Source organism: Fundulus heteroclitus, unplaced genomic scaffold (assembly GCF_011125445.2).
Source record: "Fundulus heteroclitus isolate FHET01 unplaced genomic scaffold, MU-UCD_Fhet_4.1 scaffold_71, whole genome shotgun sequence".
NCBI lineage: Eukaryota > Metazoa > Chordata > Actinopteri > Cyprinodontiformes > Fundulidae > Fundulus > Fundulus heteroclitus.
In genome coordinates this window covers 1263884-1291822 of record NW_023397154.1, presented here as the reverse complement: position 1 = coordinate 1291822, position 27939 = coordinate 1263884, and the positions used below count along the sequence as shown (strand labels likewise).

At 40.4% G+C, this 27939-nt stretch overlaps 1 protein-coding gene across 2 annotated transcripts; it reads right to left on the bottom strand.

Moving 5' to 3' along the window:
* Window positions 1-1726: 1726 nt before the first annotated feature.
* Window positions 1727-15367, bottom strand: LOC105917579 (toll-like receptor 2). Of its 2 annotated transcripts, XM_021310557.2 has the most exons (13): window positions 15286-15367; window positions 13772-13825; window positions 11428-11684; window positions 11191-11347; window positions 10630-10779; window positions 9532-9735; window positions 9310-9432; window positions 8575-8725; window positions 3985-4149; window positions 3722-3901; window positions 3504-3644; window positions 2918-3426; window positions 1727-2282 (listed from the first exon to the last, which is right to left on the bottom strand). In XM_021310557.2, exons 2-13 carry the CDS (start codon window positions 13807-13809, stop codon window positions 1886-1888), a joined length of 2472 nt encoding a protein of 823 aa, XP_021166232.2. In that variant the 5' UTR covers window positions 13810-13825; window positions 15286-15367; the 3' UTR covers window positions 1727-1885. The 2 variants fall into 2 exon arrangements, with proteins under 2 accessions (XP_021166232.2, XP_035989886.1); XM_036133993.1 differs by lacking the exons at window positions 13772-13825; window positions 15286-15367 and having other exon boundaries at window positions 11428-11486; window positions 11572-11613.
* Between the last annotated feature and the right edge of the window lie 12572 nt (window positions 15368-27939).

Sequence of the window (27939 nt, the reverse complement as noted above, 5' to 3'; positions counted from 1 at the left end):
AAAAAAGATTCCTCGGCCCCTAAATTACTTTGTAACAAGGGCATCTACATTTTGTAGGACTATGAAAATGTGGTTACATACAATGAATACTTTGGGAACCGTCCTGTGATTATCCCGTAATATTTCCTTTTTCTACTAATTTCTGCCGTTCTGTAATATCAGTTTCTATAATAAAACGATGCAAGCCATTAACATTTGTCATAGATTCCTCAATTGTAGCTGCTGCATTTGAGGATGACTTCAAAACTGACTCATGACTAAATACAGGGTTAACAAAATCTGTCAAATCAGCCGCAATATCCCTTTGCCCACACTATTAAGGTACCGTTTAACCTTAACTTATAACTCTTTTCTAGTTCTGCTTACTCATGTTTTCCCAGGCCTGCAAATGAGCAAAAGCTGATAGGGTTTACTACTCTCTATTAATCAGCTAGATTGAAGTCTGACGGATTATATCTATTTAGTTACCTATTATAAATGGTGCTATCAAACAATGGAAACCTTTTAATCACATTTTAATCGCCAATTTTATTTTATTTGTGAAAGTGTACACATTCATTAGGCATTTTAAAATGCTATTTTGCAATAGATAACGCTAGTTAGAATTACACTCTTACAGAAGGCATCTGCCCTTTTTGTTTTTTTTTCCCAAGTTATAATGCCTCAAACAGATGTTTAATGTTCTCCCAAATTTTCAACAACTTTAAACCACTGATGTAATCGAATCATAGGGCTGCAATGATTCGATTACATCAGTTATGACAAAAAAAAACAATCCTAAATGTCATGCCTGCCTCTTAATATTCCATTCCCAGTGGCAATTTAAGTCACATGCAGTCTACTAAGTCGGCTGCAGAGGGCAGTATAGCCTCGTTCTACGAGTGAGCAATGATCACTCTATTACCCACGAGCAGTAATGGTCATAGACATTATAAAGAGTAGAGACCCTGTCACTACCCGATCTGTACCGGAAACACATTCCGTATTGTTTGCTCTTTTGCACATCTGCAAGCAGAATAACTTCCAGGAAGTAAATTTTTCGTTTTCTTACTTTTTTCCTGTTCTATCTTGTCTTGGGTGGGGTGTTTCTTTTTATATTTTGTTGTAATTGTGCGAATCTTTCACGATTTAAAGAAAAATACAGAAAAAAATGGTTAAATCGCATTTCAATTGACGCTTTGACAGCTCTGAGCATGTGCAATGATTCAATTCAGTTTATATCTGCTTGACATGTTTCAGTTCATCTCAAGACACTTTACAAAGTCAAATTCAGTCATATTATACAGATTGGTCAAAAATGTCCTATATAAGGGAACCAGTTGATTGCATCAATGACCCGACAAGCAGCATTCACTCCTGGGGAAGCGTAATGATGACGTCACAAAGAGAGAATGTTAATTCATTTTAATATTTTATTTTCTCTGAACTTAACTGTGCTCCAACAGTGTTGACCAAATGTTGAGCAAATGTGTCCAAATTCACAGGAGTTTGATGAGAGAAATGAGAGAATTGCTAGATTAATTTGTTCACGTGTTTTGAGAGGAGTGACAGACATACCAATTTTTTATTGGCTTAGGATGGTTCAACTGCTGTTCCTGGTGGACATAAATGCATGCAATAAGACAGTTTATCTAAGTAATTTTCAGTTTGATAAGAACTGTGCAGTGTTTCCATTTGTAAAAATCTACTGACTGAATGAAAATAACTTGTGACAGTATATGCCTGATTAAAGGTCAAATATGACCTGCATTGATTTTATAATACGTGGTTATTATATGAAATCAGTGCCAACCCACAAGTTACAACCAGGCTTGGTCTTAATCAGATCTACTGTCTCTTATGGTAGTTAAAAGTTCTTCCTCTTCTCTTTGCAGTTCTTTATCTGTCAGTTCTCTTGCTCATCGTCTCTTTTCAGAGCATTGCGCAGACTCCTCCAGAACTCTGGCCTCCTGTCCTCCTCCTGGGGCCACTCCAGGTAGGTTGTGGAGCTCATGAGTTTGCGGAGTTTGCAGAAACGTTTGGGGATGGCGTCCTTGGACAAGGGCTCCAGCAGGATCAAGATGGCAGCATCTCCACCGGCTTCAAAGAGCCAGAAGTGGGAGAAGTCCAGCTCATAGCGGCACCAGTCAGACTGGACAAAGTTCTCAGAGAGGACAAAGACAGCACGACGGCTGCGCTCAATGGCAGTCATTATGTTGTCCATGATCCAGTGTCCAGGAAGAAAGTCCCGCTTGTGGAGACAGAGAGTCAATGGGGATGTTGGATTCACTGAGTCTGTATCACTGTAGCAGATTAGAAATTAAACCAGATTATTGTTTAGTTTCTGTCCTAGATAATAAACATCAATTTAACAATAATTCCGTCAATATCCAATATACCCTATATGGTTTGACCTACATATATTTATTTTACACTTTTAAATGTGATAACAAGAGAGTAATAAAATAAAGCACCACAAGTAGCAGCGGCTATCGCATAGGTCAGATTTAAACACAAACAACGGTACTACGATTTAAATGATTAAACAGTGTTTAACATAATGGGATGTACAGACTCTCAGTGTGAACGTGCATGCCTCTACAATCAAGACACAAACTTCACACAGCTAACTTTCTTAGAAGCTGAGGAAGGAGGAAGCCTTTGCTTACTAAGACAAGGCGCAGTTTTAGTCAAAATTTTTGGCATATGAAAGCTAATCTTTACAATATGGCCTCATGCACTCATTGGTCTCAATGTCACTAGTAGGACACCGTTGCTCGGAAATAGACTGTTATTATTCTAGACAAAGTGTCTGTTTTGTTCAGATAAATACCATTCTAACTTAGTTGAGGCAACGTGCAAGAGGCAAAGCATGATGGAACAATTATGGCCACAAATCAAGAAAGGTTTATTAAAAACAAAGTAGTTTAAGGATTACCTTTGCTCCTCCATCTCAGGTACCAGAAAGTTTTCCACCCAGCTAGCATCTCTTTCACTGTAGGAAACAAATGCATCATAGGACAACAATGGTTCTGATCCCTCCATGTTTCTTTGTCGCCGGCGTTGTTGGGATTCTCTCTTGGCCTTGAGCCACGCCCAAGTCATCTTCAGATACCAGAAGGTGTGGCATCGCCAGAGAAGGACAGAAAGCAGCATCCCAAGAAAAAGGGCCACCCCACAGCTGACAGATACGAACAACACTGACTGGCACTGGATAATAGAAAGGTTAACTTGACCCACTGCCACCCCCTGCAGGTAGAGAGGGGAGTCACAAACATAGCTATGCTTCCCGTCTTTTATTTTGATATCTCCACTTCCCACAAGTTGTGATCGTAGGAAGGTGACGAATTCACAGGAGCAGACAAACTTGTTATAACCCGCCTCCAGGTTCTCGAGTCGTCTGTATGACTGAAGGTCTGAGAGGCCAAATATGTTCAAGGTGTTTGACTGTAAAAGTACAAAAGAAGAGTAGAATAGGATGGGGAACACAAAGAAGATAGAACGCGACATAGATTGTTTCTTACCTGTATTGTAAGTGTTTGCAGATTGGGGTAGCTCCCCCCTGGTGGTAACCTCAGGAACTTGTTCCCAGAGAGGTGGAGTTCTCTCAGAAATGGCAGTACCAACACAAATTCTTTGAGCTCATTATAGCTGAGATCCAACACCTTGAAAGGAGTTTGAAATAAATGGAGTGTATGTTTTCAAAGGTGTGTTTACATATCTTTGATTAATTTTTTCTAACCTGCAGAGATTTTGGTAGACACAGGGTGGTGGTGGTTAGCTTAGCCCTGGAGATGTTGAGGTACCTCAGGGTGGACGGCCAAGAGCAGCTGGGGGGCATGGAGCTGTAGCCGGTTCTGCTAACCTCCAGGTGGGTTAGTCTTGTGAGCTTCATGGCCAGATGGCTCAATGCGGACAAAGACTGGACACAAATGGACGAACATTTAAAATGTTGGTATTGTGAGAAATGTTACACAAATTTTACCTGAGGTTTAATGGTGACACCTTTAGAGGGTTTCCACTTATGTTTAAAACTCGGAGCTTCTGGAGTGTTTCTACGTCGTCACACTCCATGTAAGACAGAGTCAGGTCCGTCAGGAGGTTGTCGGACACATCCAAGTATTGTGTGTTCACCATCAGTTTGGTAAGGTAACAGGATAACAAGAACATCTGAAGGTAAAGTTGAAACATATGTGTAAGTTTTGAAAAAAATTGTCTTCAAAGTTTTTACTGAATATATAATGCTGCACGTATCCTCGACAATTAAAGACAAAAAATCTGAAAAATAAATCAGTAATAAAAAGCTCGAACCACTTGGTAGCAAAAGTGTGCAAACCCTTTCCTTTTTAGTCTATTTCAGCTTTGTGGCTTCTTTGCTAGGAGCCAGTCTGCATGCTACATCCTGACCATTTTAGGAGTACAACTTGCTAATAATTGTCCACATATCAATGTTGTTCTCCAGATCTTTCAGACATTGAAACGTTTGGACCTCTTATTTACAGTCGGATTTCTTTGGTCAGTTTGAATCTACACTCAGCTTCAAGGTTACTCTTAGGAAGTCATTCTCTGTTGAAAAGGAAAGGATACTTGGGATCTTTTGCACCAAACCTTCTTTTTAGATTCCTTGTCCAAAGGTTAATGTTTGGTTGCTTTACACATTCGTCCACAGGTTTTTGGAGGCTCGAGAAAGGTCCAGGTATTAAAGGAAGGGAGAGCTTCTGACACTGAAACTGTCCCTTCCATCTAGACATGTACAATAGGGAAGCTTACTGACACGTAGAAAAAAAGCTCCTTCATGAAATTTTCCACAGCTCAGTCACCATTGTATGCGCACTAATCTCTTCCTTTCCATTGTTTATTAGGAGCCTTCATATTTTTTCTTCAAATTATTACAAACTGCCTTTATTGTGCCATGGTAATGAATAAGCCTCTGATATTCTTATCTATCCTTTCCCCAACTGATACCTTCATACAATGAGATCATGTCTTTTTGTTTATAAACTTACACTTTGAATCAAAACAAAACTCCACTGTATGGGGGAAGCTCTTAGCTTCTACTTTATACGCACGTTTTGCCATAAAACGGCAGATCGGACTATGGCTTCCAGCTACACCATGGCATGAGACCACACCTCTAAGGTGATAAAACCACAATGCAAACAAAGGCCCGGCTCTTTTCAAACGGCACAAGCTGCGTCCAAGAGACCGCATCAGCTGAGAGATCTTCACGTTGGGACACGTGTTGGATCCGGTGATCATCGTTTTGTGGAACAAAGCTGCACATCAACTTTACCCCTTTGCCGTGGAATTCCTTGGACATTAATTAGCTTAATGCGCACAACCCTCAAGGAAGAACAAAGACATTTCCCTCCCTTTCTGCCAATAGACAAGACGAGATCTTTCCTGCTTCGGCCAAGCAGATCAAACCATCACTTGGCGGTGGGACCGATGCAGTGTAACGACCCACGTTACGACCGGCTTGATTCTCCGGTCCAGGGGCTCCACAAGGGAAAAATCATTGTATGTTTTTTTAGATAGAAATCAATACTTGCCTGGGCAAAATCTTTATTTAGAAGCAACTTAATGCCAATGTTTTACTCCACAAGGAATCTGTATATGGATGTTTACATGTTGTGACTAAATGCAGGTGATCCTGTGTTTCTTTTTACTTACTGTGAAGCCATTGCGCTGTTGCTTGGTTATTATCGTGGAATGTAACATTATTATTATTATTATTATCTTTACTATATATATGCTTCCGATAGGCAAAATTATCAGACAGCATGGGATTAATTTCCACTGTTATGCTGATGACACTCAGCTATATTTATCCATAAATCCTGATGAATCCAATCAATTACTTCGACTGCAGTCATGTCTTGATGACATCAAAAGCTGGATGACTTTAAATTTCCTGCATCTAAATTCTGACAAGACCGAAGTTGTAATCTTTGGGCCAGAGTCCTCAAAAAATAAACTTCTTAACCAATCACTTAATCTGGGTGGCATTAACCTGGCCTCTGGTAATAAAGTAAAAAATCTTGGTGTTATTTTTGACCAAGACATGTCATTTAAATCCCATATTAAACAGGTTTCCAGAGTTTCCTTTTTTCACCTCCGGAATATCGCCAAAATTAGAAACATTCTGTCCAGGAGTGATGCTGAAAAACTATGTCCATGCATTTGTTACTTCAAGGCTGGACTATTGTAATTCTTTACTATCAGGAAGTCCACAAAATGCAGTTCAAAGCCTTCAGCTGATCCAAAATGCTGCAGCAAGAGTTCTGATGAAAATCAACAAGAGGGATCATATTTCTCCAATTTTAGCTTCCCTTCATTGGCTTCCTGTTAAATCAAGAATAGAATTTAAAATTCTTCTTCTAACGTATAAAGCCCTTAATAATCAAACTCCATCATATATCAGAACTCTGATTACCCCGTATGTTCCTAACAGAGCACTTCGCTCTCAGACTGCAGGTCTGCTGGTGGTTCCTAGAGTCTCTAAAAGTAGAATGGGAGGCAGATCCTTTAGCTATCAGGCTCCTCTCCTGTGGAACCAACTCCCAGTTTTGGTCCGTGAGGCAGACACCCTATCTACTTTTAAGACTAGGCTTAAAACTTTTCTTTTTGACAAAAATTATAACTAGTGGCTCATGTTACTCTCAGCTACCTTTATAGTTTTACTGCTATAGGCTTAGGCTACTGGAGTATATCAGGATCTAATTTTCTCACTGTATTGAGTTCTACTGTTCTTCAATTATGCATTATGTGTTGTCATTTCTGCTTTAACTTTCTGTTCTCTCTCTTTTCTCTTCATAGTAGGTACACCTGGTCTGGCGTTCTGTTAACTGTGACATCATCCAGGGAAGACAGCTTTTACCATCTAATGTAGAACAGATTACTAGATCAATGTGTGCTTCTGTGCTTTTTTGTCTCTCTTGTTGTGTCTCTGTTCTGTCTTCTGTAACCCCCAGTCGGTCGGGGCAGATGACCGTTCATACTGAGCCCGGTTCTGCCGGAGGTTTTTCCTTCCCGCTAATGGGTGGTTTTTCTTCCCACTGTCGCTTCATGCTTGCTCAGTACGAGGGATTGCAGCAAAGCCATGTACAATGCAGATGACTCTTCCTGTGGCTCTACGCTTCCCCAGGAGTGAATGCTGCTTGTCGGGACTTTGATGCAATCAACTGGTTTCCTTATATAGGACATTTTTGACCAATCTGTATTATCTGACCCAATCTGTATAATATGATTGAACTTGACTTTGTAAAGTGCCTTGAGATGACATGTTTCATGATTTGGCGCTATATAAATAAAATTGAATTGAATTGAATTGAATTGAATTATTGTGAACGAGCTACGCCGTCGGCTCCAGGGTTACTCTGAACGTTATTTTTTGGATCCAATCTCTTTCCTTATTCCCACTCACCTCTCTCTTTATCCACTGCTTTTAGGCTTTGCGCAGATTTTAAAACTCATTCATTGGGTCAGCCAGTAGCCTTTGTTTTAAGTTAACCGCCCCTCAGTAGCTCCACGTACTTGTGGAACCTAACTGTGGCTAGTGGTTAGCTCAGGCATAAGCGGTTGCCATCTTGAGCAGGCCTGGTGTTTAGAAGCACCATCACATCACTCCAAGGATTAGCCAGATCCATTTCAATGCTGTTTACATTACTTGCTAGTCTTGAAGGTGATTATTCACTGCTTAATTAAGTAAGGCTTATTTAAATAAAAAAAATTACCTAAAGGTTTCTACATCCACGTTTAATAATTTTGCTGTTTGTTATTGTTTTTATTTTCCTCTTCTATGTTGTTTTGATTTAGTAGGTAATGTGTTCTAGTGGCATTAGTATTAAACAGAACAATTGCTGGAAAAGGGAATTATTGGTTTAATAAATTTTAATTATTTTAGGCGTTGTCATCTGTGGGTTTTATATTAGTGATTGAACTGTCTTTAAAAGTTTACAAATCACACTTTTTGAGTTAACAACATGAATATATAGAGCCATTTTTTGTTTTACTTTTGGTTAATGATTAGTGATTCCGATTGCAATTATAATTTAAGGTAATTAATGTTTACTAGTGGCAAGTCTAATTCAGTCCTACAACTGGCGAGGCATCCACCTTTCATGGTAAATACGATTAATAATTGTTAATTAATAAACCCAATTGCTAGTTATAATCATTAAATGCCAGTAGCGCTTAATCACAACCATTTGGAAACATTTCCGTTGCAGCTTACCTTTGGCTAGAATAACTATTAATTATAATGTCCAATTATAATTTTTAATAATATTCATAATCAAATAGGTTAAACTGCACAACACATGCATGCACAAAGAAAACCAAAATACATCAAAGAAGACAGAACTTTTGTTATAACTATACAATAATATTAATAGGAAATTAAATGCTATTTGGTTACTTCAAATTAAAATTACACCCAATACAGTTTGCCTTATGATCAGTAACTTTCTGAATGAAATTATGTTTACGTACAAAAAATAACACATCATTTGCTGCTCTGTTTTTATCAATACTCATTCACATTAATGCAAGAACAGAGTTTAATAAGTTTTATGTGTTGAGTGTAATTTTCACCTTTGAGTTTATGAAGGATATTTTCTTCTGGTATTGAAACAGAAACTTTAGCTCTACTGTCATGGCAAACTTCAAAACATCCAAAATTGTGACATCACTGACGGAGAACTCGTCCATGCTTCTTAGATCTGTCCAATTAGCTGGTATCCACCTAACACAATGACAGCAAAGGCATTGGCCACAATAATGCTAAATACTTAGATTTGGGTAAACAGCCATATATCCATCCATCCATCCATCCATCCATCCATCCATCCATCCATCCATCCATCCATTTTCTAACCCATCTATCCCTCATGGGGTCGCAAGGGGTGCTGGTGCCTATCTCCAGCTGTCACTGGGCGAGAGGCGAGGTACACCCTGGACAGGTTACCAGTCTATTGCAGGGATTTGGGTAAACAACAGCCATAACTATTTGTACCCTCCCAATTTTTTGTTAAAAATACACTTATTATTTTAGCAAGACATTTGTTATGCCTTTAATTCATATTTATTCTATTTGGGTACCCTGGCTTCCTCCCACAGTCCAAATAACATGACCATTAGTTTAATTCATATCGCCCATTTGTCCTATGTGTCTATGATAGACTGGCAACATGTCCAGGGTATACCCTTCCTCTCCTCCATTGACCTTTTTAGAGAGGCACCAGTGCACCTGCATGGACGGATGGATGGACTTTGACAAAAACAACTGGGCAGTGATCAACAGCTCATGCTAACATGTTGGATTCCCACCTGCCCTCGCCTGTCAGAGTTAAACCCACTATGGAGAGGGATCTCAGCGGGACTCCATCTATCAGTGCCATTAGGGAGACAGTTGCTTCATCAGAGATCAAAAGGTTATGGACAGACAGATTTCTGAAGAGAAGAACCCCAAGAGAATTAGTGGCTGGTTTCTAAATATAGTATTTTGCTCCATTTTATCAGGAAAAGCAAAACAGGAGATAACTAACAAACCTGATCCTCCTGATTGACTCTTTGAAAGGCTGAATGGAGAAAGACTCTTTCAAATGAATGTCCAGCAGAGTTATCTGAGTTTCAGGGTTACACACGTCATCAAGCAGAGCTGCAGCCATCATGGGTTGTGTTAATAATGGACCATAAAGGCTTAGGATGACACTACCCAGAGGCCAAATGTTCCCAAAAGTACCAGAGTCATACCTGTGGAGAACAAAGAGTCAAAAGAAAGTGAAAGATAGAAAAACAATGTATTGATGAATAAAGGTTTGATCTTTGTTTTTTGTCTCCAATTGTCTAGCCGTTTTTTATTGGTAATTAGCTCCTAATTAGTAGATCCGCAGGTTTACTGAAAATCTACTTTTTACTTGCAGAGTGGAACAGTGGGTAGCACTGTTGCCTTGCAGCAAGAAGGTCCTGGGTTCAAGTCCTACTCTTGTCCTGGGTTTCTGCATGTTCTCCCTGTGCATGTGTAGGTTCTCTCTGGGTACTCTGGCTTCCTCCCACAGTCCAAAAACATGACTGTTAGGTTAATTGGCCTCTCTAAATTATCCTGTCTGTCTCTGTGTTACCCTTCGATAGACTGGCGACCTGTCCAGGGTGTACCCTGCCTCTTGCCCATTGACAACTGGGGATAGGCACCAGCACACGACCCCAGCAGGGATAGGCATGTTAGAAAACAGATGTTTTAACTCTTTTTTTTTAGTCCTGTTTTCCAGGACCTTGTCAAAGGAATGTTGGCACCAATATTTGTTTCTTAAACTGTTAAAATAGTGTCATTACTCACGGTGACTACATAGCTTGTTAAGTATTGATTGAAGAATTGATGCAATCTATTGGCTTTGTAAATACGTTTTGGGACACTGGGACGGAGAAGTTTCCCAAAGTATTGAGTTTTCATCTCAGCCTGGGCAGTTTACTGCATGCGTTCGCCTACTCTCTCCTTCTTTTTCCTGTCAAATAATGGCAGCTAGAGCCTCACTCAAGATTTTCACTGAGAGAATAAAGCAGTAAAGTGGAAAAACTCACAAAGACCATTAGAAGTTAATTATTCAGAGCACTTTAAAGGAACTCTGGGTGCTAGACAGGACTAAATACCTGGCCAGGTTGCTGCCGTGCACTGTAAGCTCATCGAGGTTGGTTACTCCTGAAAGATCTTCTTTCCTCAGCTCCTTAAGATCTGGACCTCCAAACATCAGCCTTCTCAGTCTGACGAGTCCGAGAAACAATGGTGGAGAACCGAGCGCGCTGCAGGTGAACCAGAAAGACATGAATCTTGATCATTCTGCCTGGTCTTTATTCAGGTATAGGCCCCACAGATGAATTAAGGCTGGCCTGGCAGTTCAGCTTTCACTATGACAAGGACCCTAAATCAGCCTGAGGTACCGTAAGATGGTTTAGATTCAAGCATATTCCTGGGTTAGAATGGCCCAGTCAAAGTCCAGACCTTCATCCAACATTGTGATAAGGCTTTGATAATTATTATTCACAAACATTCAGTTTTGTTCCACAAAGTATAGGGGTTAAAGAAAAATCCAATCTACATCTCTTAGAGTTTTGTTTACAAAATGAAGACTGATTTGAATTTATGCACACACAATATTGCAAAGTTTCAGGGTATAAATGCTTCTCCAGGGAAATGTAACCTGAGCTCCTGACCTGTACGGGTTGTTGAGCAGATTGAGCTGCAGCAAAATCTCCAGCTTGCTGAACCATCTATGGTTGAGAACCGTCAGAAGGTTGTCAGAGAGGTCCAGCTCCTCTAGGCTCCAAAGAGAGTCGAACGCTGTTGGATGGATCGCAGCTAATCTGTTACCTGAAGGGCAGAGTTATATGCATTCAGACACACGTCACTAATGAGTTCAGTTAGGGTGTATTAAACACCATCATGGCTACCGTGGAGATCCAGAACCCTCAGTCGGACGTGTCCTGTCAGGTCATCTTGGGTCACCATGCTGATGTTGTTGAAGGAGAGATTGAGGATCAGAGCTTGGTCTGTCACCACAGGAATGCTGGTGAATCCATTGTAGGAGCAGTTACAGCAGAGATGCAGGTCACAGCGACTGCAGGATGGCCTCCCATCATCGCTGTTTACCGTCTCACCCCAGATCGGCGAGAAAAGGATTAGCATCAGTATCATTAGATGTCTCATACTGTAACGAAAAAGTTGAGTGTTTCAGTTGATGAATTGCAGCAACTGTCACGAATTTCGGTTGTTTGGTTGTGGTTTTCACTTTTGGTTTGTTGGTTTGTTGTGACAGTGTGGAGCTTTGTCTCCACACTGTCTCTGCCTATCTGCAATTGGGTCCATCTTTGAGAACCTCATCTGACAGAATAATCGAGCCAAAACTAAGACCCAACAACAAGTTATGGATCTTTACAAATATTTCCTGGGAGGCAGAGAAGGATTTATGACACTCAGCAGGTATAATGGTGCTACAAACGGCACAAGAGGCCTTTACAAATGCCAAAAACAAAACAGCTCCACTTATCTGGAACAAACTTCTACAAAACTGTAAAAGTGCGGAAAGCTTGAGTTTCTTTAAATCGACATCAAAAACACATTTGTTTAAGATTTTTGCCTTTGACTGGATGTTTGCCTTTGACTGTTCTAGTTAAACTGTTCTACTGAAACATCATTAGTTCAACTTTGTAGTCCAACTGTTTTCAATGTTTGCTTTTAGTTTCTATTCTCCCATGTTGTATGTTGTTTCTACATTTTGTTCTTACTTGCTTTTATTTTGTTTTATTTTCCTATATTTTAAACATGTAAAGCACTTTGCGTTGTCTCTGTAAATAAGTTTGTCTTGCCTCTCCTGATCAGACCAGGTTTTCCCCAGAAAGTTCGGGAGTTATCAATGTAGCCCACGTCGTTTTCAGGACACCACCTAGACAACCAGTGGTTGAATGACGACGTGCGGCTAAACATGTCATCACTGGTCAGATCAGGCAGGGGACCAGAGAAAATTACAGAGTCCGTAATTGTTTTAGCAAACTTACATACCAAAGCAACACCAACTTTAGTGACTTCCAATTGGCGTAACCGCGTGTCATTACCGCCAGCGTGAATAACAATCTTACTGTATTTACGCTTATCCTTAGCCAGCAGTTTCAGGTAGGATTTGATGTCTCCTGTTCTGGCCCCTAGCAGGTGTTTAACTATGGTCCCTGGTGTCTCTAGTGCCACGTTTCTGACTATGGAGCTACCAGTTACCAAAGTCGGCTTCTCAGCGGGTGTGTCGCTTAGTGGGGAAAATTTGTTAGAAACGCAGACGGGTTGGTGGTGAACTGGGGGCTGAAATCTAGAGCTATGCTTCCTATGAACTCTCACCCAGCCGGCCTGCTTACCCGGCTGCTCGGGTGCTGCTGCTGGAGGACCGCTACGTGAAGTTACTCTATGTGGGGCAGCTATCTGCTGGTTTTTCCAAAGCACAGAGCACGCCTCCAATTCTGACACCCTCGCCTCCAAAGCCACAAAAACACTACATTTATTACATGTGCCATTATCACTAAAGGAGACAGAGGAATAACTAAACATCAGACACAGAGAGCAGGAGATAAGGGGAGATGAAGAAACTAATGGAAAGCTAGGGGAGGAAGCCATTGTAGGGCTAAAGCTAGGCTAGGCTAGCAACCTCGAGGACGTGAAGTGCAGCAACAGAGAATGTGTTTTAAATGTGCTTATGTGTTAGAAACAGAGAGCTGTCACAACAAAGAGATTTAAGATAAAATTAACATCTTAAATTTAAGGTAAAACTGAGACAGTATGGAACAGCAAACCACAATCCACACCGCAGCAACAGAAAACAGGAAGTGATGCAATACACTTTACCGCAATCTCAGGAGCTCAACAATTCCACAGCACCTTTTCCCAGTGCATTTGAGATACCCCATGGCCTTTCCTTGTCTCATAAGCCTGCAGTGTGGAGGGCTGCAGCATTATCTCACCGCAAGCTGGAATTGGCGCATTTGGGGCACAGATTATTATTATAATATTTGAAAAGCTCGTGCTGCTGCGGTCGGCTGCCTGGTTCGCCCGTGCCAAAAACCGCATGTTTGCCACTGATTTCCGTTGTTCTTTAAGCTCCCACTTCTTATTTGCTCCTCACTGGATTATATTGTTTTCTTACCAAGCCGGTCTCATACAAGACTGTGTTTAATGCCATGCTACTTGCATGCCTGACTTCTTGCATCAGCATGTAAGTTTTTTTTATTTTATTCATTAAATACTTTAACTCACCACACTGTCTCTGCCTTCCTGTCTGTACTTGAGTCCATCACCAAGATCCTCACCCTGAGAGGAACAGAAAAGTAAGAATTGTTATGCTGAAGATTGAGTGGTATGACCGTGAAGCAGAAGTGAATGTCAGCAAGGAAGAATTAAGAAACAATTTTATGAGGAAATTAAGTCTTGTTGTCTCCACTGACAAACTTAGTTGCATCACATAGGCACGTAACTGCTAGACAGGGAAGTTCCCTTCAGGATAATAGGGTTTTTATATGTGACTTAGGTTACACTCGCTGCAGAAAAATCAGGAACATATACTTCGACCAGTGTTTAAATCTTACTTGTCATTATTAAAAAGTGGAAAAATAGTAAAATGATTATACGGTTTAATTGTGACTTTTAAAAACAAAATGCCTAGACATGAGATGTTAAGAGATGTGCTTGACATTTTGCAAGCCCCACACTGAAAGACCTATGGTCTTAATTTCCAGCAGAGCAACACAGTGCAAGCATCCAAGACCCTTCAGAAGGACCTCGTCCCCATAAGTCCAATACAAACCATATCAACATTTCTGAGGTATTAAAAAGCTGAAAGTCTGGTTTTGTAAAACAGACTTTCTGGTTAAAATGTGTTCATCTCAAAATATGAGTAAAATGGGTTGTTTCAGGTATTGTTCATGAAAGCAGCATCTACTGGTTTACGTGTTTAGAGAAAGAAAAACACATCTAGTGCTGGAAATGACAGGCTGCTCAGAAAAAAAACAATGTTAAATGCTTCGTAACATGAAATATGTGGAGCTTAACAGAGAATGTAAAAAGAATTAAATAGAGAAACAGAAAAAAATACTGTTTGATTTGATGGAGGAGTAGTCAAGATCCCAACAGACCAAAGACGATGATCATCTGCAGGTTGATCTAATGAGGTCCACAGTTGCCGTTTCTGAGCAAAACTAGGAAATGCAGATGAACGGTGGAAGGTGTCCAATGGTCCTGGGCTCAGATATCCGTTCACAGGAGCCAGTGGTTTGTACCACTCCACTCAGCTCAGATAGGAGTTCAGTGATTCTTATGAAAACCAAACCTACAAGCTATTTTCACCATATACCCTAAATGTTTGAGTATACAATACATGTTTTAAGAGAAAACAAATCTGATAAGTTTATCTTAATGGTATGATTAAGAATAACATGTTTACAATGCTTTTCTGTGACTAGAAATAATTATCCACTCTTTTAAACACTGTAAGTGTTTGAGTTTCTGCACCTTAAGTAAAAGCCATGTTGTGGCTTTTTTAACTGTAATGATAAAATGTAAAATCAACACAGGCTGTGTGTTGAAACAAAACCTTGAGTTTATCCTTTCCTCTGTTTTTATTAATTATCTAATGTAAAAATCTCTTTTCAGGTAGCAGCTCTGAAAAAAGAATACTTGTTTTAACAAAGAAAGCGTGATAACAAAATCTTAAGGGACGTAAGCATTCTGAAACGGCGCTCTTCATGGCTAGGTTTCTAGGCAATTTTTCTTACCTTAGTATCTGGTGTGCAGAGATGTAAAGGACATCCAAAAACCTGAGAAAGAATAAAATTCTTATATTGTCTTAGAGAGGAACTATGAGTTTACGTGTAACCTGTTGTGAAAGGAGGAAGTGAGAATGCAGAACAGTTTCATGCTATATGCAGATCATGCAAATATGTCCTGCTTATGACCTTTCTATCAGCAATATACATGTGTTTCCATTTTTTGTCTTGCTAGCAAGGTTTGTTGGACTGCATGGAGTAAACAGATTCCTTTGGGTCAAAAATTAGTGGAGCTGAAACAAAAGTTTAATTTCACAGTTGCTCTGTTTCCAGGTGCTTTTGGATTTAAGAATAACGTTTTTAAGTAATGATGCAAGCATTTGATCAGTAAATGCTTGCATCATTTTGGGTGTTAAATATTAAATGGTTCAAGGGATTAAGTTAGATTCATTATTGGAACATTAGTACAGTGTGGATTAGATGTGTGCATTTAATTAGACACTCAAGACCTCCACAGAGTAATACATGCTGTAAAACAGGTATAGTTTCCATGATGTCACATCCTTTTTTCAGATATCACGTGAGGAGACTTTCCCTCCTTAAAGGGTGTGTCTAAGCCTAGAAAAAGACATGTTGAAATTATATTGGTGCTCCTCATCTTTTGGACGTCGTCCATGATGGACCAACTCTACCAAAATTAAAAATAAATATAGAAATAAATACAGAAATAAATACATGCTCAATAAATAAATAAGTTTAAAATCATTACTGCTAAGAGCTAAGGGAATGGATGGATCAACAGAGCTGTGGCTCTGGGTAAGTTTGGCAACTGTACTAAAGAGAAATCTAGGATTATTTTTATTCTCTTCAATTAATGATGAAAAATATGCTGCTCTAACTCTGCGGAGGGTCTTGTTATACAACAATAGTCTGTCCCTCCAGATTAAGTAGGATTCCTCTTGGTGTGTAGAGCGCCATTTTCTCTCCAATTTCCTAACATTGTGCTTCAAGGAACGCAGCTCTGAATTAAACCAAGGAGCCAGCTTCCTGTGAATAATCACCTTCTTTTTCAAGGGAGCTACATTGTCTAATGCAGAACGCAATGAGGAAGTCACATTGTTAGCAAAGGTATCGATTTGTGAATGGGAAGAAACAGCAATGCTGCCATCTACAGGGCATTTCTGCAATACTGAGGATATTAAAAAGGGGACAGACTCTTTAAGTTTTGATACAGCATTATCCGATAAAAATCTACTATAATGGAACCCTCTTTTGGGGGTGGAGAACTCAGTTAGATTAAACTCAAATGTTATTAAAAAATGATCAGACAGGACAGGGTTGTGAGAGAATACTGTTAATTCTTCACAATCAATGCCATATGTCAGAACAAGGTCTAAAGTATGGAGCCGAGAGTGCGTTTGTTCATGCACATTTTGAGCAAAACCAATTGAATCTAGGATAGTTTTAAAGGCTACACTAAGGTTATCACATTCAGTGTCAACAAGGATGTTAAAATCACCCACTATAATAACCTTATCAGTATTTAACACCAAATCAGATAAGAAATCTGACAACTCATCCAAAAACTGAGTGTAAGGGCCTGGTGGACGATACAAACAACAAACAGAAGAGGTTTTATTGCTTTGCAGTTTGGATGAGGGAAACTGAGGGTTAAATGTTCAAAAGAACTGTAATTATTAGTTGGCCTGGGACTAATTAATAAATCAGACTGAAAGATAGTTGCCACTCCTCCTCCTCTTCCCACAGATCTGGGAATGTGGAAATTTGAATAACTGGAGGGGGTTGACTCATTTATACTAACGTAGTCCTCTTGTAGCCAGGTTTCTGTGAGACAAAACAAATCAATCTGATTATCAGAAATCAATTCATTAACTAACAAAGTCTTCGGAGGGAGAGACCTTATATTTAATAGACCACATTTAATTATTTTATTTTTTGGTTCAAAGTGATCCGTATGGATTTGTATTAGATTTTTATGATTTGTTCCTTTTAGATCAGTTTTTGATCTGTTAAGTTTTGGCCGTGGGAAAGACACCGTCTCAATAGGATAATGGGTGGGTAACAGTACAGAAGCTGCAGAGAGGTGTGTTAAACTACGGCTCTGCTTCCTGGTCTGGACCCTGGGTTGTCAGCATTTAGGAGGACTAATAAATCCGGCCAGATTTCTAGAAAGAAGAGCAGCACCATCCAAAGTGGGATGAATGCCGTCTCTCTTGATCAGACCAGGTTTTCCCCAGAAAGTTCTCCAGTTATCAATGTAGCCCACGTCGTTTTCTGGACACCACCTAGACAACCAGCGGTTGAATGATGACATGCGGCTAAACATGTCATCACTGGTCAGATCAGGCAGGGGACCAGAGAAAATTACAGAGTCCGACATAGTTTTAGCAAACTCACAAACCGAAGCAACACCAACTTTGGTGACCTCTCATCGGCGTGACCGGGTGTCATTACCGCCAGCGTGAATAACAATTTTGCGGTATTTACGCTTATCCTTAGCCAGTAGTTTTAGGTAGGATTCTATGTCGCCTGTTCTGGCCCCTGGTAGGCATTTAACTATGGTCCCTGGTTTCTTTAGTGCCACATTTCTCATTATGGAGCTGCCAATAATTAAGGTCGGCTCCTCGGCAAGACTGTCGCTCAGAGGGGAAAATTTATTAGAAACGCAGATGGGTTGGTGGTGATCTGGGGTCTGTAATCTAGAGCTATGCTTCCTACGAACTGTCCCCCAGCCAGCCTGGTTACCAGGCTGCTCGGGTGCTACTGCTTTAGGTCCACTACGTGAAGTTACTCTATGCGGCTCCGCGCTAGCAAAAGAGCGGCTATCAGCTGGTTTTTCAACAGCACGGAGCCGGGTCTCCAATTCTGACACCCTCGCCTCCAAGGCTACAAAAACACTACATTTATTACATGTACCATTGTCACTAAAGGAGGCAGAGGAATAACTGAACATCTGACACAGAGAGCAGCAGATAGGAGACTTAGTCAGAGACGGAGAAGCCATTATGAGGCTAAGGCTTGGCTAGCGCTAGGCTAACGCTAGGCTAAAGCTAGGCTAGCGCCCTATTATCACGCCAAAGAACAAACCGTGTGAAACACGAGGAGTTCCCAAACGTGATGAGCAGCCACAGACAATGTTTTAAAAGTGCTTATGTTTGGAAACAGATGTTACAGCAAAGAGGTTTAAAGATAAAAAGCGAGAGAGCCTGGAGCAAAGCTCCGTCGTTCACACACTAACAACAGGAAGTGACACAATACGCCTTACCGCAAACAGGAAGTCCGCGAGCCAATCAGCAATCTTTGTTTTACTTTTTACTTATACTTTTTATTACATTACTTGAGTACATATATTTTTACAGTAATTTTCATATTTAAATTCAAGACTTTTCAGATACTTTAAGATTTTTACTCAAGTAACATTTCAGCCAGTGACTTGGACTTTTACCCAAGTCAAATTTTGGAGAGGTACCTATACTTTTACCTGACTCCGAGAATTCAGTACTTTATACAACACTGGTTGGAAATGCCAGAGGATTATGTGGGAGATTATTTAATTTATCGAATCTTAAAAAAGAAAGTAAACTCGGGGGACAAAGATTAAAGCTTCTATGCTTGCCAACAGGAGAACTTTATTCAAAGTCACACAAACACCAACGGGTGTGAGTAAAAGTACTGATTACAATGCAGTGAATACCCCTTTTTATAGGCCAATATTGTGTGCGCGCTTCGGATGGACATTTGCGTGTACACCAAAATTGTGTATGTGGAGAACATACTGTGTGTGCATGATCTATCTCGGCAGATATGGCCTTCATTTCTGGGAACAGTTCCACAACCATTGAATAACAGATAGCTTTTTGGAATAACAGGAAACGAGTGTAATGTCATGTTCCAACCTTGTTCTCCCATTACCTCACTGCCAAGGACACCACAAACAGTCTTAAAACAATCATCAGGCCTCCGATGTTTTCCAAACTTCTGCATATCCCCTCTTGGTACGTTTAAAAAACGTAACACTCCTAAAGAAACCTCTATGTACTAAAGTACGCAGACTTAACATGGTATAAGCAGAAAGCATTACAGCATAATACTAAATTAGCACTAGCAATGACTCCATACTAATCAAGCTTAGTTGTAATAAAAAAACAACTGCTTAACCAAATAATGGATAATAGACTAATGTAATTAAGGTTTCCACATAAGTGCTGATCAAAAATGACATTCAACAAGTGCAGATTGCATTCAATAACATATTTCCAGTAATGGAAAGAGAGAGAGAGCATAAGTATGCAAAACATTCATTGCTTTCACATTGGCATCAATCCAATTAATATGGAAGCGAAAAAACCCCGTTGTTGGCACTTATTCATGTATTGTTCTCATGGAAAAACTCTTCCATGGACCCCTGTTTTCCATCAAGCATCCGCCAGCTGGCCACCTGACCGTCCGGCATCAGTTGGAAATTAGCCTTGCTACTCACAATGAAATCAAGCACTAGTCATTCAGAAAAATAAACAAACATAATATAACACAATATAACATACCATTTACAAACAACATAACAAAATACATGGACTATATATATATATATATATATATATATATATATATATATATATATATATATATATATATATATATATATATGCAAATTATCGTGTTAATAATACTGATACGGAGTGTTTAAAAAAGAAATGGGTTTAAAAATATAATGTTATGACAGTTTAAACTAACTGGCCGGGAGGTCAGCCCTTCGGATGGCTGCTGCCTGATGTCATCCATCTATACACCGTTCCTACAATCCACCTTTTCAAAATAGGCACAACACAACACACAAACAAAAAGATTACAATCAGTGTTATCACCAAAATTAGTCCTGTTTTAACAGCTAGAGCTCCCCATTCTCCTAACTTCATCCAGACTTTTCCACGACCAGTTGTTTCTACAAGCATTCTCTTTTACTTCATCTTTAAGTTTCATGAGTTTAACCATTACTGCCCTAAATGAACCCTTAGGAGCTGTGTTCATGGGAATGTATATGCAGCGCTGATCACCGAACATCTGACAAACTTCTCCCTTACTTGCTAAAAACCAATCTAAGGCTTGTCTGTTTTGCATTACCATTCTACTTTTCATGTAGTTGATCTCCCATTGCAATGAATCCTTCAACCGTGAAATTTATCATCCTTTGCTGATTGTAGTAAACGTAATTTATCCATTCAACATTTTTATCAATAGTAACCCAAGGTAAAATAGATTCAAAACCTGCTTTAACTGTTTGTGCTTTAAATTCATCTAGAATTCCTCTTGGTTGACCAATAAGATTCAAATAACGTCCTTAATTTAGTCCATAATCGCATAGACTCTAACGAGACCTAGTTTTACCTAATTAAATCTGAGCAAATTCTTTTACTCCTTCATACACTAAAGTTATCGGTACTTCCATTCGTACTAATGCACAGTTAAGTGGTAAGGTGTTCATTAACATGTCGTCACCACACATCCAGTAACTGTCTGCTACTGGATACGTCTGGTCTCCTTAAAAGACAAGTTTGGGAATAGTCATAGTTATATTTTTACAGTCCTCTTGTATAAAATCTGGATTTTCAAACCAAACGGGCTTTGTAGCAAACACTGGTGTTACATTTGCATGCTTGAACCAAGATAACACCCAGGTTACTTTACATTTTACAGTGGTGTTTCCTAAATGAACTTCATTGTCTTCAAAACCTCCACTTACAAAACATTCGTACTCTGCGTCATAATCTATTTCATAATCGGTAGGTGGAACATTATCTATAGTCCCTTTCCATTTTTCAAAGTATTGATGAGAATTTCTTGAGAGTTCTATAGCTCAGACCACATATAGGTAATTTAAAAAATGACACTGTGTCTTCTCTTGAAATGAACTCACCATTCCTACATTTTTCATGTTGTACAACTGCACATTCCTTTGATGTGTATTTTTCTGGAATGACCATAGGGACTGCTCCCGGAGCAACAGTACAGATTAAGCAATCATTTGTTAGTTAAAGCTTTTGCTGTATACCATGACGCGCTATACAATGTAGATTTTGTGTTTTCTAAGTTGCTAGCAACCTCTGTAGGTTGCACAACCTTTTTCAACTCGTATGTTTTATCAATCCGGAACGCTATTACATCTGCTTCAATAATCCAACCGCAATCTGCATTTCAAACAGTTAATTTACAATTAATGTTTTCTTGATTTTGACCTGCTAATTGATATCTTACATTAGTATGCGAATTACACATCCTTCGTCTGTCACCTTTTTGCAGTAATCTAGAGATAATCACGTTCCTTTCAACCAAGTCATATTTATTACTGTTTGGCTCGACATGTATCCTTTTTTTTTTTTTTTTTTTTTTTTTTTTTTTTTTTTTTTTTCCCTCGACATGTATCCTAATTCGGTCATTAAACATTTGAACTGTAATGGTTAATCCCTTGCTTCCTACCCGTCATAAATCACCACTTCCTGACACAACATTGGCGTTTTCTAGATTTTTCATTGTTAAGTCATATTTGTAAATGTTCACCTCAAACTCTGTATCTAATTTTGTATGAAATTCTGTATCTGTTACCGCTGCTTTCCATTTGAATTTAGCATGGGTTTTTCTTTTCTTATGCACCCTTTTTGTTTTTATTCCTAATTGTTCTTTAAGACCTGATGAGTCATTAGCTTTAGTTCAGCTGGCAAAAACCACTGGTGTGTACTTGTGCATACCCATTAACGTTGTGTTGTACTTATCTTGCTCTACAAAGGTGGATTTCCCTTTATAGACAGTAGTCCCACAGTTCATGGCTGGATGTCAATCGTCTCGACCCACACTACTCATTGCTCTCTCCACTCGTGGTTGAACTGATGTTGGCTAATGCTGTGGTGCCGGCTGAAGGCTGTGAGAGTTCATCTCCGGCCTCGCTGTTGTTAGATTCACCACTTCTGCCAACATCCACAGGAAAGGAGGGTCCGTCGGCTAGTCGAATCTTGGATTCAGGAAGAGCAGTGTTGTTTTCGTCCTGGCCGTGGAACACTGAATCAGCTCTACACCCTGAGCAGGATCCTGGACATGGGAGTTTGCCCAACCAGTCTACATGTGCTTTGTGGATCTGGAGAAGGCATTCGACCGTGTCCCTTGAGGGATCCTGTGGGGGGTACTCAGGGAGTATGGAGTACCGGACCCTTTAATAAGGGCTGTCAGGTCTCTGTACGACCGGTGTCAGAGTCTGGTCCCGAATTGCCAGCGATAAGTCGGACTCTTTTCCGGTGAGAGTTGGACCCAAGGTTGCCCTTTTTCACCAATTCTGTTCATAACTTTTAGGGACAGAATTTCTAGGCGCAGCCAAGGTGTTGAGGGGATCCGTTTTGATGGCCTTAGGATTGCGTCTGTGCTATTTGCGGATGACGTGGTCCTATTGGCTTCATCACGGCATGATCTACAGCTCTCACTAGAGCGGTTCGCAGCCAAGTGCGAAGCGGCCGGGATGAGAATTAGTGCCTCCAAATCCGACATCATGGTCTTGAACTGGAAAAGGGTAGAGTGCCTCCTCCAGGTTGGGGATGATGTGCTGCCCCTAGTGGAGGAGTTTAAGTATATTGGGGTCATGTTCACGAATGAGGGGAAGATGGAGCGGGAGATCGACAGGCGGATTGGTGCGGCGTCTGCTGTGAAGCGGGCACTATACCGATCCGTTGTGGTGAAGAGAGAGCTGAGCCAAAAGGCAAAGCTCTCGATTTACCGGTCAATCTACGTTCCTACCCTCATCTATGGTCACGAGCTTTAAGGTCATGACCGAAAGAACGAGATCCGGGATACAAGCGGCCGAAATGAGTTTTCTCCGTAGTGTGTCTGGGCTCTCCCTTAGAGATAGGGTGAGGAGCTCAATCATCCGGGGAGGACTCAGAGTAGAGCCGCTGCTCCTCCACGTCGAGAGGAGCCAGTTGAGGTGGCTCGGGCATCTGGTCAGGATGCCTCCTGGACGCCTCCCTGGTGAGGTGTTCCGGGCACGTCCCACCGGGAGGAGGCCCAGGGGAAGACCCAGGACACGCTGGAGGGACTATGTCTCTCGGCTGGCCTGGGAACGCCTTGGGATTCCCCCCTGAGGAGCTGGCCCAGGTGGCTGGGGAGAGGGACGACTGGCCCTCCCTACTGAAGCTGCTACCCCCGCGACCCGGCCCAGGATAAGCGGAAGAGGATATATATATATATATATATATATATATACATATATATATTAGTGCTGTCAGTTAAACGCGTTATTAACTGCGTTAACGCAAACCCATTTTAACGCCGACAATTTTTTTGTCGCCATTAACGCGTGTCGCGTCAAAACACACACACCGTTCCCTAATGTTTTTCCCCCGCCGCGCTCTCCGGACTGTGTTTCTTTTACCCTCGGCGCTTTCCGTAGTTTCAATAGTGCTAGAAAACTGTAGCAAAACACACCCGCCCCGAAGGGTTTCTTTTACCCTCAGACACATGCGACTTTGGGCTTCTTTTTTCTAAAAGCGCTTCTAAATTTCATGAGTCACGGGTTGCGGTTTTTTTTGGGCACGTTTCTGAAAGTGAAATCGCTTATTTGGGCTCTAAAATAAGTGACGAAACAGCGGTTATTATAAGACCTGCCTACATTGCCCACACTCTGTATCCAGCTGAACTATCCCTCCGCCATAGGAGCCGACGGTAGTAAAGGCAGACAGAGCAACTCTGCACGTATTTTCTGCAGTTTACGGTGCAATAACCGGTGATAACTGCTAAAAGTAGATTACATGGTGCAGATCACCATTTTATCAGACATTGGTTCTGAAGATGAGCTTTTACACGTTGATAAAATTGCAGAAACCCAACCCATAAACCGTACTTTAATGCTTATTAATTTGTTTTCTCTGTATTTGACAAACTAAGGCTGAATCACGTTGCCAAACGAAGGACCTGGAGTTACTAAACAGTCTCATTCAGGGTATTAAGCTTCTGCCCAGTTGCAAGCAAAGTGTAAGACTGGAATGAGCTGGAAATTTAAAACCTTTTTCCAGGCTTAAACTGTATAAATATGGATATAAACAGCAAGCAAAAATATTGTTGTTGGTGTGAAAGCTCAGAATTAGATGTGTGAGAGAGAGAGAGTGAAGAAATGAACAAAACTTATGACTTTATTGAAATGTACAGTTTTTATGAATTTATATGTTTATGCATAATACCATGTCTATCTTTGTTTAAGAGGCAGAAAAATATATATCGGCATGAAAACAGGTATTTATTTACACATTTGTTTACACATGGTGTAAACATCAGGGCGTCATGATTAGTCATTTAGCCATTATAGTCCAGAGTTTAACATTTGGCACCAGGATGTTTTCATTCCAATTCTGAAAAGTGCTTGAAAAATAACATAAAAATATGTTTTGTACAAGCATGTATTTTATTAGTGTCATTTATTGCAAAATTGCACATTAAAATGCCCAAACAGGCTATTACACTTTCAGAAATAAAAGGATAAAATATGCGATTAATTGCGATTAATCTGGAGTTAACTATCGACATTATGCGATTAATCGCGATTTAAATTTTTAATCGTTTGACAGCACTAATATATATATATATATATATATATATATATATATATATATATATATATATATATATATATATATATATATATATATATATATGCTGCACAGTGGCAGCAAAAAGGAGAAAATAAATCCACAAAATCACATTGTCTGATTTTTAAAGAATTTATTTGCAAAGTATGGTGGAAAATAAGTATTTGGTCAACAACAAAAGTTCATCTCAATACTTTGTTATATACCCTTTGTTGGCAATGACAGAGATCAAACGTTTTCTGGAAGTCTTCACAAGGTTTTCACACACTGTTGCTGGTATTTTGGCCCATTCCTCCATGCAGATCTCCTCTAGAGCAGTGATGTTCTGGGCCTGTCGCTGGGCATCACGGACTTTCAACTCCCTCCAAAGATTTTCTATGGGGTTGAGACCTGGAGACTGGCTAGGCTACTCCAGGACCTTGAAATGCTTCTTACGAAGCCACTCCTTCGTTACCCGGGCGGTATGTTTGGGATCATTGTCATGCTGAAAGACCCAGCAACGTTTCATCTTCAATGCCCTTGCTGACGGAAGGAGGTTTTCACTCAAAATTTGACGATACATGGCCCCATTCATTCTTTCCTTTACACGGATCAGTCGTCCTGGTCACTTAACAGAAAAACAGCCCCAAAGCATGATGTTTCCACCCCCATGCTTCACAGTAGGTATGGTGTTCTTTGGATGCAACTCAGCATTCTCTCTCCTCCAAACACGACGAGTAGACTTTTTATCAAAAAGTTCTATTTTGGTTTCATCTGACCAGGGGTGGACTGGGACAAAAAATCGGCCCTGGCATTTTGGATTAGACTGGCCCACCACATTGTCATGGTTCCTAAACAGGCGCGCTTGGCCTCCCCTGGGATTGCGCAATCCCATGTTAACTGCGCTGGCTTCCATTCTGTGAATGCATAATCCTGTCTCTAGATCATAAATTCAATTGTTCAAACAGTTATGAGCTGATTTTCCACAACCTAATATATGTGGATTACGAATTGTGTTTTGGTCATCAAACTGTGAGCAGGTAACATGTTTTTGTGCTGCTGCGCAAACATAAAAGGCAAAGAGCTGGTTGTAGGTGAGGCCGGCAGTTCCTTGGCCTCTAGGCAGGGGGCGCTCAAGGGGCACCGCTCCTGATCCAAAACTGTAGAGTGACAGCAAGTTATGGATGTATTATTAGTGAGTTATGCTAAACAAGTAAAGCACTAAAAAGACTCTAAACATACAGCTGGAACAGGACTGATGAAGGAAGGCTTTCCTCCCTGGCAGTGATCTCCACTGAGACTGAGAGACTTTTAAAACTGAAGAAGATAAAGAGAACTTTTACTGGAAAATGACCGATATGTTTGTGCAGAAAGAGCTGTGCATGGACTTAATTTATAAGTAGAGGTAAGACAGCGATAATTATTCATGTTTTGTTTCTGTAATGAAATGTGCTTAATGTGGGTTATAGTTTTAAAATGTGTTACAAATGCAGAAATCCATCATAACTCATAAACTGTTACAGTCAAATGACAAATAATTTATTTAAATTTTTTCATCAAAGAATCAATATTTTTCCATGTATCTTGGTGAATTGATTTGTCTCAATCAGTCTCCTTCAGCACTTTGCAATGAGTCTACTCTGTAGAGTGTATATATTTGTAAATCTGACTCTGATGACGTCAGTGCCTCACCAGCTATTAACCCTACCGCACGTCACGGACTACAACCACCACCACCAACACCACCATAGTTTACATTAGGGTGACCATATTTTCATTTGGGAAAACCAGGACACATTGGAGCCGGGGGGGGGGGGGATCTCTGTACACATGCATAGAGATGTTTGTGGCATGCACTCACTTAACATAGGCCTACGCAATCCTACAATAACATGATATATACAGTTGGTTTATTAAAAATGCTTTTCAGTAAAAGTCAACAGCAATAACTCCAATAACAACTGATAATTTTATTCAAAATGGATTTATTAAAAAATGCTTAACATTTCCTGTAATGAATGAATAGCACAATAAAGGCCTCCCATTTGTCTCGACACGGTCTGAAAGCGGGGAAACTCTTTTGTAAATCGTCGGTAAACATACATTTGAGCTTCGGCATTTTGTTGGCGTACTGACAGCCACGCTATCTATCTTCTGATTAAAAACAGGGCTGCCCGCACTGACGCGGCTCAGGGATTACGTCACACGCAGCGCCGTGCGCAGTGCCCTAGTGCCTGTCAATTTAATGGTCCAATGAAGGTAATTTAAAAAACATGACATTTCCTCACTTTCTAAAAAAAAAACGGGACGCCCGGGACAGGACGTGAAATACGGACATGACGTTTGGTCACCCTAGTTTACATCAGACACCAGAGCAGATGAAGGGCCTGCTGTTGGGAACATGTCAGTCAGTTTGACACAAACATTTCGCAGCGTCTGTTTGAAGAACTCGTTTCTTTTTTTCCCGCAGTTTCTCTGCGCCTCCCTTGCGTTTCTTATCCATTACTACTGTGAACACCGCTGCACAAAGTACCACATGGAGCGTGAAGGTGTTTTTCTACTTTATGATTGGCCTAGCCCTTTAGACTGTCAGGGATGATAACCAATGGGCTGCAGTAGCCTGTGGTAAGGGCCGGATGATCGGAACAGACTCTTGCTCTGCTGATTTTATTTTTCTTCATGCATTATGCAAATATAACGAGGCAGATATATAATAATAATAATAATAATAATAATAATAATAATAATAATAATAATAATACATATTATTAATATACATGTCGGGTCTGCCGGCCCAAACAGCAAGTCGGCCCACCGGGCAAATGCCCGGTACGCCCGATTACCAGTCCATGCCTGCATCTGACCATATGATATTCTCCCAGTCATCTTCTGGATCATCCAAATGCTCTCTAGCAAACTTGAGACGGGCCTTGACATGTACTGGCTTAAGCAGGGGGACACGTCTGGCACTGCAGGATTTGAGTCCCTGGTGGCGTAGAGTGTTACTGATGGTAGCCTTTGTTACTTTGGTCCCAGCTCTCTG

What these genes read in the sequence shown, in the direction of transcription:
- LOC105917579 (XM_021310557.2), bottom strand. Translation starts at nt 13,809, where the DNA reads ATGGACTCAAGTACAGACAGGAAGGCAGAGACAGTGTG. An exon ending in GAGGGTTCTGGATCTCCACG is followed by an intron (nt 11,348 to 11,427) that starts GTAGCCATGATG and finishes TCTGCCCTTCAG; the next exon opens with GTAACAGATTAGCTGCGATC. An exon ending in TAAGTGGAAACCCTCTAAAG is followed by an intron (nt 3,902 to 3,984) that starts GTGTCACCATTA and finishes ATTTGTGTCCAG; the next exon opens with TCTTTGTCCGCATTGAGCCA.